The 24,475-nt window shown below is 39.2% G+C and overlaps 1 protein-coding gene across 1 annotated transcript; it reads right to left on the bottom strand.

Annotated features, from left to right (window-relative positions):
• Position 1: 1 nt before the first annotated feature.
• On the bottom strand, positions 2–24,202 carry gprc5ba (G protein-coupled receptor, class C, group 5, member Ba). Its single transcript, XM_052552786.1, has 5 exons — positions 23,774–24,202; positions 18,637–18,696; positions 11,450–12,467; positions 11,262–11,374; positions 2–4,262 (listed from the first exon to the last, which is right to left on the bottom strand). Exons 3-5 carry the CDS (start codon positions 12,465–12,467, stop codon positions 4,218–4,220), a joined length of 1,176 nt encoding a protein of 391 aa, XP_052408746.1. The 5' UTR covers positions 18,637–18,696; positions 23,774–24,202; the 3' UTR covers positions 2–4,217.
• Positions 24,203–24,475: the final 273 nt, after the last annotated feature.

Here is a 24,475-nt window from a genome sequence, read left to right as displayed (position 1 = left end):
CTGGTTGTTGAATTGTTTTATTCCATATATACTGATTTTTTGGGGGAAATCTCTCTAAACATAGACATGCTGCATCACTGCACAGCTCCAGATAGTCAAGTCTTAGGGCAAAACAACCAAGAGGTGAACAATGTGAAGACCACAGAAACAAGGGGAATTCAATAGGATGGAAGATTTCAGGAAACAGACATTATGTGCATATCTCACTAATGTTTTTCTAACTTTATGAACATAGGTAACCAACCAAACCTCATCCCATTATATCACACTGACATTGCCCTTTTCGTTATTTTCAGTCTTGTGAACATACAGTACACAGGTTATTTTCTGACCGTCATGTTAACCCTGACAAACGTGTCATGTGTGCATATTATATACACACACATATACAGGAGCTGACCAAACAACATAAACAACAAACAATATATTAATACAAAGTCTCTAATACACAACAGGACCCTTTCCCTTCACACAGTACCTTCAGTAACTCTTTTAATGCCTGTGTAGTGGGACCCTGCACCTCAGGATGGAGGCCCGAAGCAAGCCTTATGCAAACCTAGGTACACATGTGTCATCAATACATTACAAGTGAGCTTCTCATTGAACTCTAGGTTAATAGTTACCTTCAAATACAGTATGTGCCATAAAACCACACATGGTAGTGTTCAGGTAGGTAACTTTTAACAGTGTAACTAAGTTATTTTCTCTATTCTGCTCCAGTAGTTGACATATAAAAGTGACCATAGCAGAAGGAAGTTCATGCTAATGTGTGCTATAGCACCAGTTCTGAGAATGCAACATGTAAAGTACTTGGATTTGATGCATCAAAGTGCAGTTCGTGACACAAAGCATACACTCACATAGTTGCGTAGAGTATCTTAGCTTTAGATTTCTACCTTGCTCTATGACCCTCAGAACCTGGGGACGAGAGGACATAACCGTTATTTGATTGGATCCTGCTGTGTATGAAAAAAAACTGTCAAACTATCCCAGTTTCTAGCAATTTCCATCAAAACGCCTGGAAATCATTTTGATAATTTGATAAGCCTGCACATTAGGTACCAACCACTTCAACTAGTGACTAGTAGATCACTTTAAAGGGGTCATGACACTGAGCTGAATCCGAAAATATAATGAAAAACCCAAGTCTTAGCACAGGATCACCTCACCTTCTTGGACCATCAACTGAAAATTTTGAGTGTGAATTGGACTTACCAGTAAATGGGGGAGATTTTTTGCTAACAAAATGATAGGGCCAGAATAATGGCACGAGAACTTTATTTCTCTGGTCATCTCTATATCATCCCGGCGAGAATGTGTTAAATCTTCCTCATGCACAGTAAGATGATTTTATTGTTTTCTGATGTGGTGAAAGAGAAATGTTTGAGATTGCTAGTGTGGACGCAGAGCATTTAGAAACAAAAAGCATTCTCAAATGTATCAACTCCAACCCCAATTAAACACCTGAAGCAGCTAATTGAGGTCTTCAGGGTCAATAGAAACGTCCATGTAAGTGTGTTGGGCCAGGCTGGAGCTGAACTCTGTAGGACAGGTGCTCTCCAGGAGCAGGATTGGGCACTGCTGATATACCACTATATTTAAATGACTGCCATTATTCTGCATACATAATTTCAATTCTGTATGCACCGTGGCGAGAGCATCCAAAGATGTTAGCCAAAGATATGGCCATCCGTACTGAAGCAGCATCCAAATGAGCAATGGACAGAGAAAATATGCTGAAGTATGTCATGACCTCTTTAACAATCAATATCCACCGTTCTATTCCTAACCTCTTATTGTTTTGAAACGCTCATTTAAGTGCTGACTTTTGTGACTAGCTATGTTTCCATCACCGTTTTACGTTCGCTTGAGGTCGATTTGGACTTTTTTGACGAAAAAGTGTTAATGTGAATAAAAGGAGATGGAAATCCATTTGCAGAGTAGATTTCTCCATGCGCATCAAACAAGTCATGTGCTATGGGACGCCAAAACCTAACCAGTGGACCAATCAAGTTCCTCAGTATCTGAAATGTAATGCTCATGTCCGAGCAAAGTCAGTCATCAACGTATTTCTGTATAATGTGTTTCTTTTGTTTTGTCTGCTCGCTCTGAGGCGCAAATAATTTATTATATAAGCTTATGAAAAATATTATATTCAGGCGTTTCTCCTATTTTCACAGTGATATATAGCCTTAGTGCTAGTTCTACCAGACTCGTTTGATGGAAACGGTGCTTATTTGCAAATGTTTTATGTTATATTTCATATATTTTGTAGATACGTTAAATTTGTAACTTGGGATGGAAACCCGACTAATGTCTGTTTGCTTTTATATTTTAGGCCTTTGTTCTTTGGGTTAAATGCACACATGTATATTAGCTAACTCACTCAGTCCTAGTCCCCCTGTTTTTAGTTATTGAGGGTTTAGACCATGTTAAGATAAACTGCTTTCTACAATGAACCTAAAACTGTTAGCAAAAAGACCTTTAAAGATCCCCAACTCCAAATCTGTACTTGGTTCAGATAGACTCCAGCAATCCAGCATAATTTTATGGACGTAAACTGCTATTGATGACGTGTAATTTACATCTTTGCATTCTCAGAGTATAACTGTTATTAATGGCAGCATATTATTTGTCTTTTATACCTTGTATAACCAGGAAAGGAGGGTGGAATCAAACTCGTAATTGAACTGAGAAATCAACCAAATGTTTACACTTGGTTTTGTGAAAACAGCCGAATACTGAACTGTAATATATATATATCTGTTTGTGTGATGTGGTTTAGGACTCTGTATACATAACTATAAAGGAAATCAGTTATTCTCAACAACTCCCTGTCCTTCACAGCACAGTATAAGGAGCAAACATCAATGACAGAAACAGCTTGTTAAGCACATTATCACTCTCAGAGAGGAAAAAACAGAGACCCGTCTGAAACAAATAACCGCTCTCTGATCTCTTATACTGTGGACATATATATACTGCAGTCGTCACTCTTTTCAGTGCCAGTTCACCCAAAAAACAAAATTCTGTCATCATTTACTCATCTTCACAGCAAAATATAGTTCACCTCTTTTTGTACATAAAATAAAAATCTATGTGAATTTAAATGTTTCGCAGTAATCCATACAACTCCAATTATTTAAATCAAATTTCTGGATTACTTTATTTCCTTTTTGAAGCTTAAAATCTCTGGACCCCATTGACTAAACCATAATATTCCTACTTGTTAGTCAGGTGAAAAATTAACACACAAACACACACACAAATGTATTAAAGTTAGCAAAACGAAATATACCTATTAACAGTGATAGTTATCAAGCACTGTAACTTATGTGGGTAACATATTTATTCCCACATTACTCCCAAATCTTACAGTGTATGTGCCACTTAGAGCAGATTTAAATCAGAATTCAGACTAGCAAACCTAACCCTTGTCCTCACCTCCCTCATTTGCTCTGCATCAGTTATTTCCACTGGGATTTAGGTATCTGAAGGTTAATTGTTTAACTGTTAAACAGAGCAGAGCTCAAAACTGATTAAATATTTCGTGGCTCCAGTGGCGAAATACAAGAGCAATTTGATGTATAAAAATACAGCCCAGAGTGAGATTTGAGCTATAAAGTCCATAGAAGAACGCTAAAGATTTGTCGCAGCATGTTGCATGGGGATTGGCGCTACAGTTGCACGCACGCCAGTCATTCATACGCAGACAACTCACGAAATTAAAAATACTTTGACCAGAGAAATCCAAGTACTGTATCTAGTTCTCACAGAATGATCAAATGTTCAAGTTTTACTGCACAATCACCACTGCAGTACAGACAGATCTGCAAATTCCTGTAAATGTAACATACAGAGCCCAATTTGACTTCAGGGTGAAATCTGAAATTCACGTGTATCTGAGATGGCGATGAAATGAAAATACTGCTGGAATGAAAAGCTGAATTAATGGAGAAATGTGTGAAACTGCATCAATACTTTTACCAGTACACTAACTCCAAATCACTACAGCTATTGATGGTGAAGAATTTTAACATCCTTCTATCATGCTTGTCAAATTGCTCTCTCTCACACACACACACACCATCAACAAGTCCTTTATTTTAGTCTCACTGGAGCACTAACTGTAAGTCCGCATTCACTTCAGAGATTTTGTTTCTTTTACAGTGCAGGAGCTTACACCTCTCTTCCATTCACCCTTCTCCCAGACTCCTTTACCAAAGCTGTCTTCCTGTGTACGTGGGAGGCGCGGATGGAACCTGTGACAAGGAGAAACAAAATGATCCAATTAGAAGCAGGCAGGTTTAAACACAAGACATTTACAAAAGATAAATGGTGGTTCATAAGTGGGAAAACACATCTCAAGTGCATTAAACAACGTACAAATTGTTATGTAAGCTTGGTTTATTTTTTGCTGCTTCCAAACTCCTCAATCTGGCCTTGTTACATAATTTAGAACCCTTTCTTATCTTTTTGTTCTGTTTCAGTTAGCTTCTCTTTTCAGAACCCTACCTTTGTCTAAGAGAGAACCTTCAGATAATGCTTTAAAGTAATTTCCTACAGACGAAGAGCTGATCATGTACTTAAAATGCCACAATAGATGCTAGCTGTCTTAAAACTCATAAAATTATAAAGTTATGGACACCTTCCCAAATAAAGACCAGGTTAAACTCATTTAATACTTCCACCTCTCCATGGATGACTATCCCTGCTGTCGCTGTACACAAACAGATTTCCCAGAAGACAACAGTGACAATAGCTCAATTCAGTTCACCTTTTGTTCTCATCCGATGGTGTCAGTGCAGTCAAATAGAAAATATTACTGAATATGAAGTGTCTTTAAACCCCAACTAAGTAAGCCAGATGTGATGGTGGAAATGAACGAAAATGAAGTGACAGAAATGGAGAAAAACTTGGATTAGTAACAGGACGTTTCTTCTCTGGCCGCAAGGTGTGATTTACTGTATGATTTCAAGCTGCATCACAAGTCAGATTTGTGGATTGATATTTTTCAAAAAATTTAATCTAGCTCCTTCTGTTTAAAGATTGGGACCAGCGTTAGATTAGAAAGAAGAGTTGTAGTCTGGTCCAGTAGTGGACAAGTGGCTTATCAATGCCTATAAGCATAATGATCATGCTTCTTGTTTAAAAAGTGCATTGCAGTTTTATCAGGTGTAGGCATAATGTGTGCCTAGCTGGTCATAGGAATCAGTGTCTAGGACTTCAGGTGTTTAGGTCTTCGATGTTGTCTCAAGGTTTCTCCATAACAAATCTTTAACTAAAAATAAATGCATCAAATAATCACTAGTAATTGGAGTTTGTTGAATCGGTTCGTTTAGTCTCAAATTTTAAGTCACACTACGTTCCATTTATTTATTTTTTATTACGGTCACGTCTGTGGTAGCTGGTGATGTCTGGTTTCGCCCTTGAACTGGTTCTACATTCACATGTGCACATTGCTTCGTTCTCTTTGAGCAGAAATATTGCTCTTGTTTGGATAAATGTTCATTCTGTTTTTGACAAGGCCTTGGCTGCAGCGTTGCATTGTTGGCAGGTTTTGTTCTATTTATAGTTGGGTCAAGGCAGAGAAAATTATTTCCTCCCCCACTAAAGAGACATTTACTCTCTTCCATGTTACATCACTCATCACCCAAGAACCAAATGTTTAAGGAAAACAACATTCGCGCACTGGGAAAACTGGCCAATAGTTTGTAAAATCAGTGTTATGAACAAAAACTTGTGTATAAAACATCCTAACCTCCGAACCTACAAAAATATTCTCAATAGGAGTAAATGCACTTTTATGCAAAGTTCCAACCTGTGCAGTTAAAAATACCTTACAAGGATGAATCATTCATAATTTAACATTATGTGTCAAACATAGTGGACACAGTCACAGAGTAGGTTCATAGCAACTGTTGCAGTATCTAAGAATTGCTTTTATCTGACTGGTAATATAGTCGACAGTTTCACCCCTTTGACACATTATTTCAATAGCAACCCTCTGGCCAACTACAGGTCATTTTGTTTTGATCAGGTTAACCTCAAATTTATATATATTTGATGTGAAATCATAATTTTGCAACCCATAACATGTTTCCAGCATATTTCATGGAAAAGTTAAACCTTTTATACTTAATAATATTTTCACATATACTGAGCCATGAACCATACATGTTTACATATTAAACCATGGTTCCCCTTTTAGTCAGTTACTTTGGAAATTGTCAACACTGAAATTAGTGGTCTCACTTAGGAGCCCCAATCATTTCTGAGGACTGGCGAGAGGAATCTGCATGTTAATCCACTCCCAGTACATACAGGTATTTCTTCTGGATGTCCTCAAAAGCAGGAAGTGGTGTCCCTGTGATGCGTTGGGCAGTTTTCACCACCGCACCATGTGGCCAGGTGCTGTACTCCTTCCTTGTAGGCAGTCTCATCATTGTCTCTGATGAGGCCAATCACCGTGGTGTCTTCTGCAAACTTAATGATGGAGTTTGATCCATGCACAGGCTTGCAATCATGTAATCCATAATCCAGTTACAGAGGGAGGTGTTAATGTCCAGGTCTCCAAGTTTTGTGGTCAGCTTGGAGGGAATGACAGTGTTTAATGCTGAGGAGTGTTTCGGTACTGGCACAATGGATGTGGACTTAAAACATGTTGGAACAGTTGCTTGGGTGAGGGACAGGTTGAATATGTCTGTGAAGACCCCTACTCTGCACATGCCCTAAGCACACATCCAGGAATGCTGTCCGGGCCAGCAGCCTTGCGTGCGTTGATCCGGCTCAATGCAGTATGGCTATCTGTGGAGGTGAGTTTGAGAGGTTGGTGGTCTGCTGAGGGTGTGCTGTGACCATTGGAGCAGAGTTCCATGACTTGTAACTGATGATCTGTATGCCCTGCCACATGCATCGGGGGTCAGAGTTGGAAAAGTGTTCCTCTACCATGAGCTTGTAGCAGTACTTGGCCTTTGTGATGCCCCTTTTCAGTTTAGCCCTGGATTTGTTGTAGGCCTGAGCATCATCTGACCTGAAGGCAGTGTTGCGGGCTTTCAGCAGAAGTCGCACCTCCTTGTTCATCCATGGCTTCTGATTAGGGTATGTTGTTATCCGTTTTTTCTGTTGTAACAGTCAATGATAGTGTTGATTTAATTCAGTACAGAGGAGGTATAAATATCAATGTCCACCACAGTCAGCCTGTGAAGCAAACATACTCCAGTCAGTGTATTGAAATCTGTTCTGAAGTAAAGAGTCTGCTCCAGTTGGCCACACTTTGATGGTCCTCATTGATGGCTTCACGTTGTTGATGAGGGGTGAGAATATGTTGAGGTAAGAAACAAAGAAAGGTGATCAGACTGTCCAAGGTGGGGGAGATGGGGTCACGATGTAAACTTCATCAATGTTTGTGTAAACATGATCCAAAGTTTTGTCTCCTCTGGTTTGGCAGGAAACATGCTGATGAAATTTGGGGAGCACTGTCTATAATGTGCAGTGATTAAAATCACCTGCGACAATAAAAGCAGCCTCCGGGTGAGCAGTCTGTTGTTTACTAATGGCTGTATGAAGTTCGTTCAAAGCAACTGTGGGGGATGCAAAGTCATAACTCGTCCATTATGTTGATCAGTGACTGCACATTAGCGAGGAAAATACTGGGTAAAGAGAGCCAGAGTGTTAGCTTTATCTTAGCTCTTAGACCTCCGGGCTTACCTGCCTTTGTTTACGCCTGCTAGCACTTCTGTCTAGCCGCGTAGAGTGCGTAGCCTCCGGTGTTCTGGAGATCTCAGGGATGAGTCGAAGATTGGTGATAAAACTGTTGGAAAAGTTCTCACCGATATCCAAAAGCTCCTGTCGGGTGTAGGATGTTAAAGCAAGGAGGTTCAGTACAAACAGACCCAAGATGAGCAGGAACAATACTGACACTGAACCTTGCAATGCAATATGCATGCTGAGACACCATTTTTGGATTGGTCATGTCAGCATTGTAAGCACATGTCCATGGCTATGATGAGTTTGCAGCTCTCATTTATAATGAGGCTCCCCCTGAATTCTACCCAGTCCAGTTCTGCTTTGCCAGCCCACACAGAAGCCCTGCTTAGTACCATTGAGCTCCTGGATAAAGATGCCAGTCTATGCCATGAAGGACCCAATCGTTTATTCGGGCTCCTGAAGAGGATAAGGTGTCTATCGCAACAAGCAGAGATCGCAGTCCTCTCTGCGAAGGATGCATGAGCCCGTTACTCCGGCTTGGATTAAGTCAGGTTTTGCAGCCCCTTATTTCATTGTACCCAAGAAGAGTGTTGGGTTACTGCCAATCCTGGATCTGAGTGTTGAATTGGCCATTCACATGCTTCCATTCAAGATGTTGATGCAAAATAAACAAATTAAAACCTATATTGGCATATGTCCACCAGTCCAAACAAAAATCACTTTGTCTCTCGCTCCAAAAAAAAGTGCAAATACCCGCTTACATTCAAAATTGCACCAATTCTGTAAAAAACACAAGTGCAAGCACTAAATACACAAATCCCTTACTTCAGATTTGTCTTGAGGCATTTAAAGCATGTACAGCTATTGGATAAAAAGTATGTTTGAATCTATTTGTCCTTGTTTTAATGGATCGGTACCGTCTGCCGGATGGTGACAGAGTGAACAAAGAACCCTCAAAAAGTCTCTGCTGTGCTTTCTTCACCAGTTCAGTGGTATTCCTGCCTTAAGCCAAATCCATCTCAAATTAGACTCCCAGAAAACATAACATTCTTTCATGAATTCAGCACCAGGATTGGTTTGCAGCAATCAACCTGAAGGATGCATACTTTCATGGTTTTTGTTTCTTCAGTTTGTTTTTCAAGGGTTGAGTGTATCGGTACAAATTCCTCCCTTTCGGGCTGTACCTGTACCTTAGCATAAATTGTCTCCACCATGGAGGAAGGGCATCTGAGTCCATCTTGATGGCTTATGTTAGGTCACTCATGTGATCTATTGTGCGAGCACATGAATATGGTGCTTCAACATCTCAGACAGTTGGGGCTTCAGGGCAACTGGGAAAAGAGCAAGCTCTACCCTAGTCAGTGCTGAACTGCCTGAATTCATTCAGGGGAAAATCAGTGGTTCCTCTAAAATGTTTCAGAGGCTCCTGGGTCATATGGTATGCACGGATTGTTACACATGAGAAAGCTTTGGCACTGGCTTTACAACCGAGTCCCGACATGGGCATAGTACCACAGTACACACCTGGTGGGCATTACCCTGGTTTGTCACTCCCTATGGTCAGACCTTGGTTTTCTAAGGGCAAGTGTGCCCCTGGAGCAAGTGTTGAGGCACATTTTAACAACAAATGCATCAAGGATAGGCTAGATCATTATATGCAACGGCCACACAACTTCAGGCTTATGGATGGGACCTCGACTGCAGTGTCATATCAATGCAGTGCATATCAACTGCAGTGTGCTCTCTTGACAGATTACCTTTTTGGGAGAATGGAGACACTATCCCCAAGTGGTGCAGCTGATTTGGAGTCGATTCGAGGAAGCCCAGGCAGACCTGTTTGCTTCCCTGCAAGTGCTGCTTCTGGAGGATGACCTATCCAGGCCTTGTGTTGCTGTGTCCTGTTCGTGTTTTGCGCATTTATGCGGAACACACCCAGAGCTTTAGAAGCTCTGACTAGCTTTATGTCTGCTTTAGAGGTCAGCAGAAGGGAAAGGCTGTCTCCAAGATGAGCTTGTCCCTGGATGCTATTGCCTTGGCATACCAAACACAATACGAGCCATGCCCCCTGGGGTGAGAGGTCACTCCACTTGTGCAGCTTTACAGGCGTTGGTGCACGGCACCTCTCTAGCAGACATCTTCAAAGATGTGGGCTAGGTGACACCTAATACCTTTGAGATTCTTTCATCTCTGGGTGGAACTGGTTTCCTCACGTGTCGAGTATGAACAGGTCATTTGTAGGAGGACTGACTCAGTGTATTGCTTGCAGTGCCATTCGTCTAGTTATATTCATGCTCCTTGTCTTCTTCCAGTAAGTTCCTCCAGCGCCAGGTGGCATTCAGAGGAGTCTCTTGCCAGGCTCAGTACTCCTAACCTTATGATTGCTGAAACAAATATTGAGAGTATATTTAAATACCATTATTTTTGCTTCCTTGGTAAGCCCTTTGTAGATGGTTGATTAGCTGGCTTAGGTGGCATTAGGCAGGTTATGGATTGAGGGTCATCTGTCCTTGCATACTCTCCATAGGAACCCCTAAAAACAGTGTCAATGTAACATTAAACGTGACTGAATAAAAGGGAACAGCACCGATATGTTATATAATTTTAATTTTCTGAAGGAGGGAACAGAGATTTTGCCACAACCCTGAAATTTCCCTGAATGCCAGGATGCTTTCTTGTCTCCTCAGCACAAACCTGAATGAGTGGATCCATGCCAACATCTTGGGTACCCGTATGTACAGGGAGTGGCTTGGCATGCAAATTCCACTCGTCAATAGTCACCAGCCATTTCTTGTAGTGCTCATAGGTGATTGGGACTCCTAAGTGAGACACCTAATGTAAGCCTACCTAAGCCTTGGAAAACAGCCTGTCCAGGAATGATACCAGGTACAAAAATCAAATGTGGGACAGTCAAAATGGTGCTACTGCAAGATTGTTTTCCTGTTATTTTCCTGAGATGTGCACAGCCTACCGAAATATATATATTTTTTCACATAGCCCAAATGTTTGGAAGCCCAAAACAACAAATCAGTTGCATATGACAGGAACAGAAACATACAGCATGTCCAAGGACTTCTGTGCGGAGGACACAGAATGACACACTGACAAACAGCAATTGTGTTCCAGCTTGAGAGAAGACAAACTCTTCTTAATGAATGAGTCATTGAAACACAGTACCCAAATAATCAAATGATAAACCAAAGGCTTTTCAAAAAGCATGGATAGAAAAACCATCTTTCTAAAGAAGAGACTGGAAGACCTGATGAGTGTTGGCACAGGCACATTCTTTTGAGGCACCGATGGTGACCATGTACCTCTTCAAATCTACAGTTACAACTAAATTAGTTATGAGCAAAGTATAGTCACATATCAGAACAAACTATGTGGAGTCCATGACAGTTTTTTCCTTCCAGAGGAATAAACAAAGCTTGTTTCAAGCTTTAGTTAGTCAACCACTTTACTAAAACTTGTCAGTTGCAATAAGCTAGGAATAAAGTTTTCTACAAGTTTGTTAATTTGGCCTATATATAATACTATAAAAGTTATGTACTCACTGCTCCTCCATTTAGGATCATGGTCATCTCAGTAGGTTGGTAGACGTTACTTCTGAAGGGTGCACTGGGTCTGGCTCCTGTGTTGCCATTATGATGGCTACCACTTCTCAACCCTACAACAATAGAGAATGGATGTTAGGATCTGTTTGATGTATATTCAGTGATATATTAGTCTGTGTGTCTTGTACCTGCAGCATTTTCATCAAACGCATATCCCTGATTCTCTACAAACTGCCTGTGCGAGAGTGGGATGTCCTCATCAAGGCTGGCCTCCCTCATGCGTGATGAATTCTGAGATGTATCAAAATAGTCTGGAGCTGAAGGCTGAGGTGGTGATCGAAGACAGGCATGGGCTTCAGGAGCAGCATGGCACAGCAATAACAACCAACCCTGTGCTACCAGGGCCACAGCCAATGCTGGATCATCCCAGTCTGGAGACTTCTCAAGTACTTTGTTCCCATAGACGTAGAAACCAACCCAAGCCACCCACAGGAGAATGGACAGCAAGCAGGAGACTAGAAGCCACACAACATTACAGTGCCATTGTCGTGCCTTCCCACACAGTGCTAATGTTGCAGTTACTAGGGCAGACAGCAGGAGTGCAACCACATAGGCACAAGCGAGTGCAAAGTCCAGTTGCTTATAGTCGCAAGCCGGATTACCCTCCCGCAGCACTGTAAGAAGAAGCCACTCTGCAGCAATAATACCTTGTACTGCTGTTAACCCTAGCACTAGTCCAACGAGGGCACACCCGCCTGGGCTACGAGACTCACGTGCAAGCCTGCGCAGCCTCAAGCCCTGTGCTAACATGCAGGCAAAGCAGAGGGAAAAAAACAAACCCCAGAGGGCACGTCGCACCACACAAATGCTTTCGTTATGCTCAATAAGGTATGCAAAGCTAAGCCCAAACAGCCCGATAATGCCCGTTAGAAGTAAGAGAATTGGACCAATGCCACTTCGCTTTGGTGCCTCAGTCACTGAGTGCAGGCGACAAAGTAACACGATCAACAGTAAAATGGCAGCGAACACACCAGCCACTGCTACGACCTCCACCACCACCCCCCACATAGCATCCAGGTCACATAAGAGAGTGTATGGTCTTGGTATTCCAAAACTGCAGCCAAATGGGACGGTTGGCTGCTCAGCTTGAGACAAACTCACGCCCGGCCCAGTGAGCAGCAGGAACACGACATGAAATAATGACATCTGAGAAAGAGAGAAAAAACGAGAATGAGTCAATATTACTCTTTGTACAATTTGCTTTTTAAGGTGTGTTAACACTTGTCCTGTTTGGTTCAATTACTACAAACTCTGGTACGATTTCTTGGTTAGTGCAGTATATTTGAGTAAGTGTGAATGCTGCTATCCGAATCCTGATGCGCATCAAACATCTTTTTTGTGGCCTCGGCCCACTTGTCCTGGTGCGGTTTGAATTAAATACGAACACAACATACCAAATACTTTTAAACTAAGTAAAAACAGAAAGTAATGACAAGAACTACAACCGAACTGAAAGTAGCTTAAAGGGCCCTGTTATTCTTTTTTGAATATTACAACCGAACTACAAGTGTGAACACACCCTAAAATTTGGTCTGACAAATACAGTGGCACAAAAAATGTTCTGGTCATCGAAGTCCCTTTCAAGTGTGGATGTCAATGAATAGGATTTACTTTTGTCAATTATTTGTATTACATTTAGGCCCTTTAAAAACCTCCTTTCAGCAAGCCTACACTGCTCTTTTTGGTCAGCTAGCTCAGTCTGCTGTGACTGGTCTATTGCTGTGGTATCGTAAACATTTATTTTAACCACTGACCCTTCACATCCTTGTCCTGTGGAATTGTAAACATGCAAATCTGCTTTTGCACTGCAGAGAATTGCATCACATCACAAACCATAAACTTAAGTTTTTGAAGGCAGTTAGGTAGACATTTGTTTGTGGGAGGCCAATGAAGACCATTAAGCAGATGTGTTACGGATCTTTGCAGATAAGTTTCATAAGTGGAACTGGAACTGCTGACGACTCTTTCTTTCAGGAGAAAATAACTGTATTTGTTGTGCGCTTTGATTTTTACATTCACAAACAGCTATATTATACACTGCATGAAATGTAATATTCAAAAAAGAATAACAGGGCCCTTTAAGCTACTTTCAAGGTACTTTTTATTGGATGTATGAAGCCAGTCAGGTCTTAGTCCAAAAGTACACATGAGAGGCTCATATCTGAAGAGAACCATATTTTTTTTTTTTATTACATGTGAAAAATACTACAGAAGCCTTCTGTAATTTTTATTATATTTTGTTTATTATAATAATTTGCTTGCAATTCGCTTCAACCGAATTTTATGAATGATTATTTTAGGTTCAAGTATGTATAAGGATTTGGAAACGAGCAGAGTACGGCTGTTTCTAAAGCATGCAGTGCCGTCTGCTGTTCAAAACTAAGCTCAGGATCGATTCAAGAAAGAATTGAGATGCATTTGTAAAAATCTCGATTCTTGATTTGCAATTCATTGAATTCAAACTTAAAAAGCCAAATATAAAGACTTAATATCATTTCTGAATTTAAAAAAAAAAAAAGTGTTCATTAGTATGATCACAAATTACGGTAACCATGGCAAAGGATTTCATGTACTAATATAACAAGTTAAAAAAAAAAAAAAGTGGGCATTCCAGTCCATAGCGTGTGTTGTGTGTTTGGGGCTTGGTTTCAGTTCAGTGTTGGAATCTGGATACTCATGTTTTGTCTTTTGTCGAGTGCACGGTGGGGGTTCTTAATCACAGTTTCATATGCTTTTGTGTTGTGTTTATTGTTTGTGCAAGGGGCCTTTGACCTCGTGTCATTGACCGTGTGCTATTGTCATATGCTCATTGTGCCGCCTAGTCTTGAGCATTTTGTTGAACACATGGCTAGTGATTTTTTTTTAGGTGTAACTATTGAAAAAAAAAAAGAGGGAAAGAAAGTAGTAAAAGCAAAATTCCTACAGATAAACAAAGTTGTTGGGCATTTCAACTTCATTTCAGCTTTATTTGGCCCTCACTGGAGCTTAAAAGGATGACTTCAGGGGCCTGTTTCATAAAACAAGTTTGCCAAATAAGCCAGGCTTATTTCAGTTAGTCAGACTTATTTAGAACCAAGTCCGCTGACAATAAGTCAGAATAACTGAAATAAGCCTGGCTTATTTGGTTTTAGGAAACAGACCCCAGATTGAAAAAGATGACTCTTGCTGTTTTTGTTTCAGCTATACTTGCACACTTTAAAGGTTTTCATTCCTTATTGGACTGTAAATTGCTGATGTAGTCAGAGCACCAAAATATTTCAAAATGTTTTTACTAGTTGAAACATCAAAATTATACGATTAAAAGACTGGGAAATTACCCCATTAAATTATATTCCAATTGCACTCACATCCTTTATGTGCAATTCACCTGTTTGCTTAAGCTGTTTAGTATATAATTTATAATTTAACATCTATTCTTCTTGAAACATGTCAGTAATAAATAGCTTCGATGCTGGCAGCATATTAAGAAATGACACAGCTCACAGCAAAAAATGCTGGTCTTGCATTAAACTCCCAGGCTGGATCGGACTCACTAATGTGCCAGTGGTTAGGGGGTGGTGTTGGCGCAGTGGATAAGACACATGGCTTTGGTGTGGGAGACCCGGGTTCGAATCCACTGTTAGACACCAATGTGTCCCTGAGCAAGACACTTAACCCCTAGTTGCTCCAGAGGCGTGTGACCTCTGACATATATAACAATTGTAAGTCGCTTTAGATAAAAAGCGTCAGCTAAATGAATAAATGTAAATGTAGGACAAAGAGATGATCATGAAGAATTAAGCAGGTGTGGTTCTGTTTACGTGCAGAAAGTCTTGCATTGACAGATTTATCTGTTACATCATGAAGACAAGTACAAAAAAATCACTTTGGCAGCTTGGTTTAAATAAAGCCATTACAGTACCATGACTTCATATGTCAAAAGATCATGGAAAATTTGATTTCTCAATCTCAATTTCTCATGACCCCCTTTAGATATGATGTTATGGTCACCTAAAGAAAATATACAAGTATATTTAAATTACATTTAGTCATTTAACAGGCACTTATCCAAAGCGACTTACGAATGAGGACAATGGAAGCAATTAAAATCAACAAAAGAGCAATGATATAAAAAGTGCTATATCAAGTTTCAGTTAGCTTAACGCAGTACACGTAGCAAGTTTTTGTATTATGTAATAAAGTAATTTCCTGTTTCCAGCAGGTGGTGCTATGATTATTATTGAATATTGGGCTTAAGATGCATTACGGCCAGAACTCTAATCAAGCGTTAAGTTTGGGGCAGATTGGGCATTGCATTAGTTACAACAACTTCCTGTTTTATGGTATTAATAGCATGCTTTAGCACTTAGCTAAGTGTTGCGAGCATGTTCGAGCATGTTTATAACATGTTTAGCACACAATGGCATATATTACTGTGTTGCTAATACTGCATTACAGTGCTAAACATGTCACTTCCTATTGACAGTAGGTGACGCTATGATTAAAACTGAATCACTTTCAGACGGTCCATTCACGATATCGTCCTCCTGGGTAGCAATCCGTGATTGATAGCGTTTCCTTTGCTCCCCCTCGCAGTGGCGTATCGCTAAATTGTGGGGTGACTTGTCACCGTTACATTGCAATATTGGAAATCTTTGTGATTAACTTTCATGAGGACGCAGCATAACCTGATTGGAGCTGTGACAGATCTGTCCCGAGCGTCTTTCACACTGGCCTCTAGCCATCAGATATTCATTACCTGACCTGGTCATGGTCAAATATGTTAGTTTCCTTGGCAACATAAAGGAAATGTATGCTTTTAATTTAACCGTTTGAAAACTAAACTACAGTTTACAGAGTCCAGTTAAAAGATTTCTTATCCTGTGGCTCCCTCTAATGGACTAAAGTTGTTCTTTAGAGGGTCATTTATGCAGAGCCAATTCAAGTATATGGGAAATATTTCCGAATTATTTATACCAAAACTGTAAATCCAATCAGTTATAAAAGATATAACAATAAATTATGAAGTTCAGAGGTCTCTGCCGAGTTTGGGGTATGTAGCATTAAAGCCATAGGAAAGGGTTTAAAATTCTGGGTTTCAGAAAAATAATAAAAGTTTAATAAACAATATAACAGTATTCTGGTTTTCTCAAGTAACTAATAGCATCTCTAAAGTTAGTGTGGTGGATCAATTAATGCAGGTGAAGGGGAGAGATAAAACAGATACTGTGTCTGTGTACAGCATTAAACCGAATACAATGTTTATATCTCCTTTTACAGATGATGAGAGAGATGGGAACTCTTGTTCAGCCTTGTGGACTGAAAGTCAGGCTAGGGAATTAAAAAACAGACACATCTTACATGTGCACTGATATTTGCCAGCTGATAAAACTGGATCTAATTTATATAACATCTAAGGATAAATGTACCTCTTAACTGTCTGAGTTCAACAGTAGAAAATCAATCCAGTCTCCTCAGCTGTAAATGTAATTGGCTATTAAAGTCTTGTGTTGCTTATAATAAATTGTAACATGTAACTGATACCTTTCTGAAAGACTGCATATTTGATATCAACATGTAGATGCAAACTGTATGCATTAGTGAGTGTATTGGTGCTTATGGGGTGTCGCTCTGGGACAGGCGAGTATGAGGCTATCACAGTATACTCACTACAAAAACTATATGGGCATGGGTATGTGTATGTGTTTAGGGGACTAGTTCCAGCTACTTCCTGTTTCATGGCAAAACATCAAAATTTGTCAGGCCTCAAGGGACATGCCCTTTTACAAAAACTCAAGTTCTTCACAAGTTAACATCAAAAAAGGTATTTTCTTGAAGATGACACGATTAAAAAACTGTAGGAGAAGTTTGTCAAAGTACGAGGCCGGAAAATGGCAAAAACTGCACAATAATTGTACAAGAAATTCAAAATAATGGACTTCCTGTTGGGTTTCGGATTTTGTACCAAGAGACTTTTTTGTAGGTAATGGTGTGTTACACGTGTGTACCGATTTTCATACATGTATGTAAAACCTAACTCGAGGCACACTCAGTTGAAATTTTAAAGGTGGCGCTATCGAGCCATTTTGCCACCCCCAATTCTGGAACCTAAATCAGATGTAAATTTTCGCCAGTATCCTGACAACCATTGTGTTATTTGTTTTAACTGACTGAGACTGATGAGATCTTGAATCTTGTTTTCTGGAATGATAATGACTTCTGCCCCGTGTCCAGTCCAAATCTTATTTTGGAGACTGTTAAGCCTGTCTCAATTTCCACAAAAGCTTGTTTATTTACCACGTTGCTGTGATCTTTTGGTATTGCATCAGTGAAGAGCTCCTGGGGGTCTCCAAGGTCCTAGTTGGTCTTGTTATCGACAGCACGCATGTTTCTCTGTTTCTATGGTTGTTGTAATTCACAAGCCTTTGCAAAGTGGTTGGGTTTGGTACATTTCCAATACTGCTTCCCCATGGCTGAGCATTTATCCTTGTTGCTCTGCACCACTGTGGGTCTTGTAAAATGGCCTTGTCCAAAATAAAGTTGTAAGTTTGAACAGGAAAGCCCCCACCACCACTACAGCTTATTTGCATAATCAGAGTTGCTGGCAGATTTGAGTGCCTTTAAACTCTGATTAGTGTAACATATCCCACTGAAGATATGATAATGTTGTAAAGCCCAATATTCATGAAATCACAAGAGGATCATTACATGCAGATTGGGTTACATTAATTAATGATTCAGTCATTAAACATGCATTGCACATGTGGGTTATGACACCAGATGGCATGGTTCAAAGCGTGGTTGTGCCAAGCACTACGGCTTATTTCACATAGCTGTGCCGCAGCTGTGGTCATTTGATAGCATACATAATTTCAAGAAAAGTATTCATTTTACTGATTATTTACTATGGATTAATGCATGTTTTTGAGGCATTTGTACTTGTGTCAAGCCATTAAACACCCAAAGGTGACCAACTAGTGAATCTTTACATAAACCAACAATAAAAAAATACACACATACAGACAATGTTGTATGATTCACCAATTCAACATGTGAAATTATGTGCTTAAAATTATATTTGTAAAATGAATTTTGCAAATGGAATATATTCCTGTATATACATCCCTTCACCTGACATTTTGGCATATAATGCGATCACATTCAGACAAGTCTGAATTTATTGTCCAAATAGTTTTGGAGGCCACGGGATGTATAAGTAGTTTTTATATTCATTCTTTCTAAAGTGATCTTATGTGCTTATACCAAAAATAACTTACAGCATAAAGTATTTATGGGTTACTATTAACTAAGAAAGGCATTCATTTTAACATCTTACCTTAGTATAAGATATAAGGTGTGGTAGTTGCCTTGAAAATGATGGTCTTAGAGATGGACCCTGCACAGGCAAAAAAAAAAAAAAAAAAGTTTTAGTAGTCACATATTTCATGTTACAATCTCATGAACAAGACAATCTCCACATGAAATGTCTACAAACACTTTGGGAGGATTCAAAACTTGTATTTGATAGCACTGGTAGTCCATTGGTGTAAGCAATGGAATGGAGAGTATTCATGTGTTGATGCTATGGTTGTGTGAGACAGCTCAAACTCTGATTATTTATAGTGCTCACATGCTCAGTGCTTTATAAATAACATGTAACATTATACAGCAGTGGTCAAGGCAAAACGTCTCATTACAATAACTGACTTTTTAAATAGTCCTCCACAACTTCATTCTACACTGTAAAAGTCCTTATCACAAAGGTTGAAAATAATACAAGTATTAAATCGCATATTAATCTCTCAACTAACACTATGTTTTGTTTTCTGTTAAAAGTAAATTACTTATAACAAAAAAAGACGGGGGAAAAAAAGTCGGCTCTTAAGTTACAAATGTTAAAACCAAAAATAAAGGGAAAAAAGTTGGCTCTTACGGTGTACAAGTGTTAAAACCAAAAAACAGGATCAAAAACAAAGTTGGCTTGTAAGGTACAAGTGTTAAAAAAAATTTTTTTGATATAACAACTCATTGAGTGTTTTAATGTAAAAGCATTCCATTTCTTAGACATTTCATTTTTAGACGTCATCACGAAAGTATAGCATATTTATGCGTTTTACGCCTTGCCAATTTTAAGCGATTTTAAAGAATTCAAGCAAGACGTTAAACAAAGCTACATTCAGTGCTCACGTGCTGTGTTCTGTGTGTACATTGCGAATTATTGCACTTAGTAGCTTTAAAAAATGAGGTAATTATTAATTGCTAATAATTGTTAACAATTAATGTTTTGTTTACAAAGGTAACCAAGGTAACGCTGTAGTACTTTTGTGCCATAAGCACCACCTGCTGGCAGATATTGAATTTGCATCTGATTTGCCAGAGTTTTGCATCTACATTTTGTAGGGTGGGATGTCTGTAATTAGTAGGTTGTAGTTTTTTCTGTTAATTGGTATTTAAAATTTGCTCTGGTAAACCGCAAGCAATGCTGGTCAGGATTTTTTTTTGCTATGTTATCAATGACACCAAAAACCAACCAACCATTAAGTGATTCTTCACAAGTGGGTGGGACCTATAATGTGATGTACATATGTACCATATTTTTCGGAATATATGTTGCACCTGAGTATAAGTCGTATCAGTCCAAAAATACATCATGACGAGGAAAAAAAACATATAAGTCGCGGCTGTAGATGGTAATGTTTTCTATTGTTTCATTTCTCTCGGTTCATGTCAAATTAATTTTGATAAGTCGCACCTGACTATAAGTCGCAGGACCAGCCAAACTATGAAAAAAAGTTCGACTTGATTAAAAAAAAATATAGTTCTGCATGATTAAAAATAAAACTTGCCATGATAACATCTTCATATGGATTTTTTTTTAATCATGTTCAAAAGCAAGGGGCGTAATGACCTCATATGTTTCAAAGATCAAGTGAAAAGATTCCTCAATGCATGACTCCTTTCAACAACAAAAAAATATGAATCAACTAATAGCAGATGCATCTTGCTCTTTGATTTTAAAGAAAAGTTCACCTGAAATTTGCCCATAACGCCTCTTACTTGGCAAAAGGTAGACAAAGGTTCCTTTAAAGTTGAACTCTGCCGAGTTTATTTTTTTTTCCGTGTCATTCTACTGTGTGAGAAAAAAGGGAAACGCTGATGTCATGAGTAATTGTGCAGTGATTGCCATGGTAACAGCAAGAGGCATAAAGAGATGTGGGGGGTGTCTGGCGATCCTCAGCTCATCAACAACAGGCCTCTAACACACAATCGTGAAGCGCTGCAGAACCAATACTTTGTATTTTCATGACTTCTGTCAATACTGGGATGATTGAATGTAATGTACAAGAGGAACAGTTTCTCTTTCTGTGTCTGTTACAGAAAATGAGACAAAGCAACCATGAAGCGATGCTTGTTGCAGCCAGTTGCATTAAAAAACTTGAATAAAAAACATTTTATAATATAATAAAAAGCAATAAAAACATCCCTTACAATTTAAGAGGTTTTTGTCATAACTACAGGAAAGGACATTGCATTTTATTAATTGCTTGTGACTATTTTTGCAATGTTGCACCATTTATTCAACCCAAGTGAAGCACCAAGATAGTCCTGAATATATAAGGTTCGTGTCGCTCTCTTCAGCTGCACCGCACTGCAAGTGTGCGAGAGTGTGCAAACACAGAAAGCGCTGTGATTGGCTGTTTTGGGATTGATTGTGTTGAGCTACACTCAATGTGGACAGAATAGCAGCTCGTCACGCACTAGTTAAAGACACGTTAGAGCATCTAAACATGAAATATCACACGTCTCTCAGGTTATTCTGATTTAGACTGGTGTAGGAAATGGCGTGATTTGGGGAATGTGGATGTGTGCGATGAAAGCCGTGCTTGGCCCTCTCCTGCGACAGGCTTTTGAAAGCACCCCCATCCAGTCTTCTCCCACTCTTTTGTGCTGCTTTCGACGACTCCTCTTACATAACAAGGATCCAGCTCTCACCAGTTCTGCTGCATGGCTAGCACTGAGGCTACGTCATGACAGCCTGTGCTTTTAGAACCAAACACCAAAATTGGCCTGACTTATCAATTCAAAAATACATTTGTGCATGGTTTGAACGGCTTATTTGTAATGTGAAGAATCATACAGGCAACCTTGAGTAGTATGAACATGCTCACTTTAACTGTCTTTGATCAAGAACGACTCGATTGTTTAAAGTCACTGTATAATCATGATACAACAAAGTAGCATGAGCAGTTTTATTATTTAAATTAGATTGTGTAATTGTTCAATTTAAAGCAAAACAAGAGTGACTTGATTTCAACCTTGTCAAATAATTCAAGTTTTCAATTCAATTCTAGCATTCAATAATGCAATAATGCTAAAAATGCAAATTCACTCTCTGACAGTAGGTGGCGCCTATGGAATAGCAGCAATATTGCGTTTCCTTGGTTATCATAATGCATGTCTACACAGAGATAAGATGAAATAAAAATGCCGCCAAAGCTTTTCTGAAGACAGCCTAAACCCTTCACCTCCAATCCAGTATTTAGACTTTCCTCTAACATCTTGAGCATCGCAAACTTTAATGTCGCTCTGCTGGGTGCATTATTTTCTCTGCTAGTGCATCTCTTTGCATTTGTCTTGTCTTGTCTCGGACCCCCATTAACATCCTGTTTACATATATCCTAATATTTCCACGCAAATGACATTTTGGGAAATGATTGTTTAAAATAAAATAAAAAACGTAGTTGCTTACTACCCATATTAAAAGACTACTATTCCCGCTAATCTTTGATCTACCAAAACATTAGTCACACTTTATTTTAAGGCCTTTTGCCGCAAATTTCTAATTAGCTTCTTATTAATACATAGTAAGGTAGTTTGTTAAGTTTAGTTATTGTAAATATGGTTATTCAGAATATGTACTTTATACGCTCAAATAAACAGCCAATATGTTATTAATAGGCATGCTAATAAACAATTAGTTAATAGTGAGAATTGGTCCCTATACTAATGTGTTACCAAATTACTAAACTGTCCATTTGCTAAAATAGCTTTCTTACATATTTAAGTAACTCAGTTTGCACTTAACTTGCCAAATATTGCAAAAGTGGGCCTTGTCAAAGCTTCATCTAGACGAGTGGTCTGATTCAGATAATCAGCTCATTAGCAGAGGCTCAAAGACCTGAAATGGGGGTTTCAGACAAAGGACGCATGCTAAATGTCTAGTGCTGGAGGATCCAGGAACGTGGTTGGGCACCAATTCAGCGATCAGATGTTGGGGTGTCCAGCAATGCAAAGTTGAGAAAAGTGACTTTGGGGAGCAGCTACCAAGTAATGAACAACTACACAAGTGTTTAACACATAAGTGTTAAGATATGTTGATTTTCCATAAAAAAAAAGTCTAATATTAAAGCAAGATTCCTTAATCCTTTTAATGATACAAAGTTTGTCCAATTTAAGTAAACTATCATGGTAATAGTATGTCTATGATAGTTGTGTGGTTTAGAAATTGCAATATAAGCTTATAGTCATTGGTAAAAAATGTCATCTGAATATCATACCGAATTGCTAATGAATAAATGCAACTTTTTTTTGAAAAATCATTACGAATAATAAAAAACAGTATACACGACTTCCTTTTGCTACTTTTGAGTCATATTGTGTAGAAATTTTCATTTTTATATATTTTGAATTTTAAAATGATGTGTTTTTCCAAATATGTGGATATAAACTGGAGCAGAATGCTGCTTTGTTGTTGTTGTTGACAGAAGTGTTTTGGGTGGGGGGCGCTGAAAGGGGTTCGTCCTAGATGCTAAAGCTAGAACCCCCCCCACTGATCCAGACTACAGAAGATATATAATGTGATCCGTTCATCCAGTTCTTGGAGACTCAAGTTAGCTCAACCCTACAGCATGCAGAATCTTCAAGATATGCAAGACACTAGAAACATGGCTGATCGAATTAAAGCCACGATGCAAAAAATAAATAAATAAAACCTGTTAGAAATCAAACAAGCCTTCAGTGGTTGGCTATGAATGTTTTCCGCTCCTGTTAATTAAACATGTCACTGGTTTCAATGCACTGATGCGAATTAATTTGACTTATAATATTTCAAATCTTCCCTTTCTGCAATTACTCAGATCCAATTTGTCTCCCTTTAAAGCATGTCAAATAACATTACGTTGCGAATTATAAAACAGCTTTTTGCATACATTATTAATCATTGCAGAGAGCTAAAATCATTATTATATTAATGGCAAAATGACTTCCAGTGTGTTGACTTCAAATGAATTTGCTCACATTTACATAACCCAGTCCCACCTAATAAAAGACCAATGAATCCAGCATGTTCATGGGCATGAGTAATGTGTGCATGCATTTCTTTATTTATTTAACCGTATAAATATACAACATCTGATGACAGCTGCCAGAAAACCTCCTGTAAATATGAGTTTATATCTGCTCTGTGCACGTACCTTTATCGATTAAAGCACCCGATATGGTCGACGGTCGTGTGAAAGATGTCACATTTCTGCTCCTGCAGTTGATTTTCACGACAAAGGCTTCCACTCCGCGCTATTTAAAAATGCTTATTTGATTTCCTCCCTGAATCTTTCGTTTAGTCGGGAGTTGATAAACGAGGCCAAACATCAACAATAAAAACCGTGACAAAACGCGGATTCCCTCTTCAGTGACAGAGAAATCAAATACCAGGCGTCCTCATCGAAGCATCATCGCGTCTACAGCACACACCGAACACGTTAGGCTTCTATCGGCTTTCATCTGTTTGCCGCAGAAGCGTGTGTTCGTGGATAGATAGATGTTGTAACGCGCTGCTGTGTCGCTCTCTCGGTGCATCTGCTGCGTTCCCTCTGGCGTTACACGCGCGTTCTCAGCTGTTTGATTCGATCCATCGGCGCATCACAAGCCCCGCCCCCCGCTGTCACTCACCACAAACAAGCCCGGCTCTTCACCATGTACGGAATCCCCTCCAACCCCCAACCCATTGTCTGCGTTTACCAACCTTTCTATTCGTTTAAAAAAAGACACCAACTTGGATGAAGAGAATGTAGAAAATAAAGACAAGAGAAACAAAATATTGTATACAATTATAGACAGCAAGGTATTTTGGATATATAGGTAGAGCAGATTCCGTTCATAGCAATAGATTATGATTA

Source organism: Carassius gibelio, chromosome B3 (assembly GCF_023724105.1).
Source record: "Carassius gibelio isolate Cgi1373 ecotype wild population from Czech Republic chromosome B3, carGib1.2-hapl.c, whole genome shotgun sequence".
Taxonomy (NCBI): domain Eukaryota; kingdom Metazoa; phylum Chordata; class Actinopteri; order Cypriniformes; family Cyprinidae; genus Carassius; species Carassius gibelio.
The sequence above is the reverse complement of the archived record's forward strand: the minus strand, read 5'-3'. Positions and strand labels throughout refer to the sequence as shown.